Source organism: Coturnix japonica, chromosome 4 (genome assembly GCF_001577835.2).
Source record: "Coturnix japonica isolate 7356 chromosome 4, Coturnix japonica 2.1, whole genome shotgun sequence".
Lineage (NCBI taxonomy): Eukaryota > Metazoa > Chordata > Aves > Galliformes > Phasianidae > Coturnix > Coturnix japonica.
Window position 1 is genome coordinate 44,344,752 of NC_029519.1, and position 6,154 is coordinate 44,350,905.

The following is a 6,154-nucleotide window of genomic DNA, read 5'->3' on the forward strand; positions in this document are numbered from 1 at the left end:
CTCTCAAGAGTGAGCATCCAGGGCTGAGTGCTGGGAGGACACCCTTAATTAACCACCCTAAGAAAAACCCCCCAGGCATCACCCTCTAAACCTCTTTTGTTCTATCACTGCTACCAGGGAGAAGAGGCTGACCACCATCTCGCCACAACCTCCTTTCTGGAAGCTGTATGGAGCCATAAGGTCCCCCCTGAGCCTCTTCTTCTCCAGATTGAGCAATCCTAGTTTCCCCATCCACTCCCCATAAGACTTGTGTTCCAGATCCTTCACACCTTCTTTGTAGTGATGGGCTGAAAACTGAACGCCGTACTCAAGGTGCAGCTCACCAGTGCTGAGTACACAGGGACGATCACCTCCCTGCTCTTGCTGACTGCACCATTCCTGACACAAGCCAGGATGCCATTGCCCTTCTTGGCCACCTGGGCACTCTGCTGGCTTACGTTCAGCTGGCTGTCAACTAACACCCCCACATCTTTTACCTCTGCACAGCTTTCCAGCCATTCTGTCCCCAGCCTGTAAGTACTGCAGGAGGCAAGACCCAGGGGATTGCTGCTAACACAGCCTGGCTGCCAGTGCAGAGTGCTCGGGGAAAGCCAACAGTGCAGTTTCTGTATTATTAGACAGATACATACTGTCTGAACAGAAGGACCATAGCAGAACACACCAGGCTAGAAAAGCAGCTCACAAAATGTGCATTTCAGGGGGGGAACTGGAATGGACAACACTAAAGCCCCACTTGCCAGCATCTCAGCCTCCAGAAATAATGCTGAAGCACTGAAAGCAGGAGAAGTCTCCAGGGGTTTCGCAAAGCTGAATGGAAAGCAAACACAAAAACCCAACCGACCAAACAGAATTCGCTCAACCCCTCACACGTGGCAGCCAGCAGGGCAACAGCTGTACACAAGCATGGAAAGGAGGCGACTAAAGCCTCTCGCTAACACGTGATTGATCCCGTTAACATCATGCTAGGGACTAGGGTAAGCTTAAGGTGGAATTTCTTTGGCTTCCTCTGTGCTGTCTGTGCTGGAGCCTGCTCCTGGTGCTGTTTGCTATAGGCTCTGGCTCTGTGCTAGCAGTTACCTCCTGGCTTCCATGTGGCCCTTCCATAAATACAGGATAGCCAGAGAGTTAGCTGGAGGCCAGAGGATACATGGGATTTTTCCTCTGGTACCCTTAGTCAGCATTTTGTCCTCTTTTATACATTCCAGTTGCAGGGCTCCAATTCAGGCTTGTGAGTTTCTAGCTCAAATGCAGCTGAGCTTTGTTTGGCCCAGAGTCTGCTGAAATGCCACATGAATGTTCAGGAATGGGTGCATGGATATTTGGGGCAGGGTAGTATCAGGAGTCGGGGTGCTGTCAGTGTAACAGCAAGCACAGTCTGCAGGGCAGCATGACTCCTTCACTACTCGGCCATAAGTGGCCCTTCCTGGTGCTATCCACAGATCCCTCACAGGCCAGCCAGGGCTCAACCAGATAACACTGCCTCTATACAAAGCCCTGACTGCAGTTCTGCAAGCAGAGCTGTGAAGCTGTATGTCACTAACATCACTTCCTGCAGGAGGGAAACTGAGGCACAGAGGACCCTGCTAAGCAGGCAGTGGGGACCCACAAGGAGAACAGCCTCGGTCCTGCACCCAGCCCTGCCTCTCCATCGGCCAACAAAGTGTTTCTCTTTTTCCTTCTAGAGTCTGGAATGGAACCAGTAGGATCATGCTGCTTCTCAAACACTACAACCTGAATTCCAGCAACAAGCAGTGCCCCCCACACGCAGCACTAACTTAGAGATTTCTGGGTTGCACTGAACTGCAGGCAGCGACGTTTCATACCCAGGAGCTCCCAACAGCCCTCCACAAGCACGAGGCTGGGCTTGAGTGTGAGCACACACGTACTCTCAGAAGCTGGGAGCAGTAACATGAGGACTCCAACCCAGATTTCAGGCAGGGATCACCTAACAAAAAGCAGCCACCTCGCTGCAGGCACAGAGCCATGGGACCAGAGCCAACATACACTGCTGCAGAGCAGCTAAAAGGGCTTACAGGAAGGATTTCTAGGATCATGCAGAAGCAAACAATCACTGGCTTCAAAAATCACACACATCCTGCCCACAAAGAACAATATCAATCACAATATCCCGCTGCCTACTTTAAATGGCTGGGAAAGCTCCAGCTCCCAGACAGCTGCAACTGATCCCCTTCTTGCCTCCCCCCACATCCCTCCCCCCATCATGTGATGGTCCTGCCCAAGTGATTTAAGCTGCTGGAGCCGAGCGCTGAGTCACGTTGGCTGTGGAGCAGGGGCTTGGGGCGTCTGCAACATGGAGCAAGTGAGTGCCCCAGGCAGGACTTTGGGGTGGCTGCCTGTGGGTTCTGGGTCGGTGCCAGAGGGAGGAGGAGACAAGGATTAGGCGAGAGGAAACGCTGGGCTGATATGAGGCTGTGGGAAGAACAGCTAGGGCTGGCTGGCTGTGTTTCTTTTCTAGCGTGTTATTTAAGTAGAGAAGCTGTTTTAATGCATGTTTTATTTTAAAGTTTTGAGACCATCTGCAGCTTATGGTTTGAATATCCTTTCTTACTTTAATTTTTCCATCTTGAAAAATGCATTTTGGGTCCAGGGCCGTGCTAAGTTTGTACAGCAGCAGAAGGAAGGAGGGCTGCTTGTGCTGACCCTGCCCTGGCACCATGCCTATTCTTTTGGCTGCACTCTAGCAAGGCACCCCAACTGGAGCCATAAGGCAGTGCCATAGTGATAGGCAGCCCAGCGTCTGTGGGGACCTGATCCCATTAGCCTCATCCTTGGGTACAGCGGCGAGCAGTCATGAAGAATCACACTGTTTGGTTTGGGTGGCTGTCCCAAGGGTCACTGAGCCCTGGAGCAGCCCTGAGCTACTGACCATGGGTCACACAAAAAGAACCAGCCCACGTGAGCTAAGTAACCAACTGGAGGTTCTCTCCCCATCTTATCTGCCGTGTGGTTGGGCTCTGCACTATTGCAGCTGGGCCTGCAAGCACAGGTATTGAAGCGTGGTTTGGGTTAAACCTAACCACATCAACAGCATCTTCCTCTTAGCTGAAGGAGGTGGGGATTTTACCTGCTATTTTGGGGGTGTGTGGCTGGAGAAGTGAATAATCTGGCTCCAGGGGTGGCAATGAGTCTTTTTCATCTCCACAGGAGCTTCCCTAGGTGTGTTTGGCTCTGCTGGGCTGCAGCCAGAAGCAGGCTCTCCTCTGCACATAGCTCTAGGTTAAACCATCATATTTGGGTGGCCCCAAAATATGGTGGAGATCTACCTGGAGAAGGGGACACAGTGTTACAAAAGCTAACTGCTATTAATGCTGTGCTAAGGGCTGCTGCTGAGTGAAAGATGAAAGCTTCATTGTGAGGCTGTCCTTTGTAGTGCCTGGTAGATCAGCTGCTCAATGCACCCATCCTCACTGCAGTGGCTAAAACCACCTCCCCTTCAGCTTGCATTGCTCAGTGGGGTGACAACACAAGGCTGGTGGCTGTGACCTGGGATTCTCCAGCAGCATGGCTGATGCAGCCCTGTCTGTAGAACTGAATGGCAAAGGCCCTTGGGACTTTCTGTGGGACTCGCTTTGTGCCTCACACCAGGCAGGGCTGGTGGGCTGCCCTTGGGATGCTGACCCCTGTTGTTTGGTCCTACAGGGACTGGTTGTTACCCAGCTGGATGTACAGCCTGGAGAGTGTGTCAAGGTCAAAGGGAAGATCCCGTCTGATGCCAAAGGGTGAGTGAAAAGATGGCAATAGGGGCCTGCCATCTGGAGGCTCCTGCCTTCACAGGGATTGGCAGAGCTCCTACTGGGTGCAGCTTGTTGGTTCTGGGTAGCTGGGCATTTCCTCATCGCTGCCTCTCCATCTCCCCAGGTTTTCTGTGAATGTAGGGAAGGACAGCAGCAACCTCATGCTTCATTTCAACCCCCGCTTTGACTGCCATGGGGATGTTAACACTATTGTGTGCAACTCAAAGGAGGATGGCATGTGGGGTGAAGAGGACAGGAAGGCTGACTTCCCCTTCCAGCATGGCGACAAGGTTGAGGTGAGGTGCCAGGGATCTATGCAAGGCCCTGACACAATGTACTGGTGGGTTGAGGGCAATTCTTCTAATGCTACCAAGTGGAGAAGGGGCAGGTATGGAAAGGGAGCTAGGTAGTGGGAGAGTTCTGCAGCTGACCAACTGTCTGGACTGCTCTGAGTCAATGCCCAATAGCTCAGCTGTGTTCAGTGCCCCACTCCAGCCTTGCTCTGTGAGGTGTGCAGGTAAGAGCAATTGAAACACTGACCTGTGATTCAGACTGAGTCTACCTTATCCCTTAGCTGCAGAAGCTTGAGCAGAGCACACCAGCTTCATCCTTTCCACCTCTGCAGGGAGGTGACTGAGCTAGCAGACATTGCCTTGACCACCTGTGGATATCTCAGCTATCCTGTACCCACTGTGCAGGGGCAGGGGAGCCCACCTTGTGACCTGTGATGTGCTAGTCTTCCTTCTTGTGGTTCCTTACAGATCTGTATCTCCTTCGATGCAGCAGAGGTCAAGGTGAAGGTGCCGGATGTGGAGTTTGAGTTTCCCAATCGACTGGGCATGGAGAAAATTCAATACCTGTCTGTGGAGGGTGACTTTAAAGTGAAAGCTATTAAGTTCAGCTAACTGCTATAGCTTGTTTTTGTTTTCTTTTCCCCTGCATAGTGAAATAAACTTGCCATGGCTGCTTTCTCTGCTGTTTCCTGCTCTAATCTGCTTGCTCATGTGTGTGCTATGGGGGTGGGCAGTGGGAAAGGGTTTGTGTCCACCTGTATGCTCATCTATACTGCTGCCTTGCAGCTGCCACTGAGCTGGACCACACAGCTGGCAAAGTATAACCTGTGACCTGAGCTCCTGTAGCAGTAGGTGCTCCTTTAACCCTGTTTGCTGCAGTGAGTGGTCTCTTGTTTGCTTCCCAGGCTCTGGGGCTAGTCCCAGACTGCCGTGACAGAGAAGCTCTAACAAGTGTGTGTTAGGCATGCCTTGTGTCATCCTTGTCCAGGCAGTGCTACTCCATCCTCCTTGCTGGAGAGGTACAGGGCATGGCTTGTGCTTTTGCAGAAAGCTCTGCTCTCTAAGAAAATGGTTTGATGTGTTGCAGGCTGGCACTAAAGAGCAGGCAAATTCAGTGAGCTGCACGTGCTGGAGAAGAGACAGGAGTAAAGGGCAAGACCTGAAGTGTCTCTACTGCTTCACAAACTGTGGTATTGACACTGTCAATGATACAGTCAGTGGCTTAGTTATGTGGTAGGTAGGGATACTATAAGTATTGGATTCCAAGTGCACCAAGCATAACTAGTTGCAGTTAGCCAGGGGAGTGGGAGGGAAGCTCAGTGAATTGTCTCTTCCTTTGAAACCTCTTGCTCTGCTCATGTAATGCCTTGGAGTGTGTCTGCTACAGCTGTTCCCAAGCTGCCTGTTAGCTATGTCCAGACAGGGCTTGCCATAGCATTTGAGGATCTAATGAGAGAGAATGGATCCCTGCCCACTGAGTTTGGAGCTGGCCTTGTGGCTGTAGCAGCTGTGACAGTCAGGCCTTCAGTTGTGCTGGTGTGAGGTGCTGCCTTAGCCAAATACTGCTGAAGTGGTGAAACTTGACCTCGTTGGCTAAACTCTGACAACAGGGCTGTTATTTGCTGTTACTTGGAACAGCTGAGTAGCCAGGCCAGCTGCTGGGGAAAAGTAGTAACCATCTGCAGAGTATTTCAGCCACTTGAATGCCTTATGTGGAGAGGCTGCCTTGGCCTGTACCGTGGCAGCTGCCCCAGAGCTGAGGAAATCTGTGAGGTAACTTGCTTTGGAGGTGGCTTTACTGGTAACCTTTTTTCTCTGTTTCCTGGAAACTCCATCATGGAGGCCTTGTTACAGTTCTGCCAGAAGGGCATGGGCTATAGCTATGTCTTGCCAGTAATGTAAGTACAAAGCCCTTACTTCACAGAGGGGTGCAGACCTTACAGCTGGTCCTCCACCTGTTGGCTACTCCAGTTAGGGGATGTATGTGCCTGTCAGTGTGGACAAGAGTAAAGCTGGTCTCACTTTTTGCCTGTTAAGTTCTCATTTCTAGGTACACTCAAAGTACAAGTGGGGGCTGTTCCCCTCCTATACTTCCCTCAGCAGTTA

The 6,154-nt window shown here is 51.5% G+C and overlaps 1 protein-coding gene across 1 annotated transcript; it reads left to right on the forward strand.

The window, feature by feature from the left end:
- Positions 1-2,189: 2,189 nt before the first annotated feature.
- Positions 2,190-4,735, forward strand: LOC107313434 (16 kDa beta-galactoside-binding lectin). The gene is made up of 4 exons (XM_015861650.2): positions 2,190-2,320; positions 3,661-3,740; positions 3,880-4,051; positions 4,517-4,735. Exons 1-4 carry the CDS (start codon positions 2,312-2,314, stop codon positions 4,658-4,660), a joined length of 405 nt encoding a protein of 134 aa, XP_015717136.1. The 5' UTR covers positions 2,190-2,311; the 3' UTR covers positions 4,661-4,735.
- Positions 4,736-6,154: the final 1,419 nt, after the last annotated feature.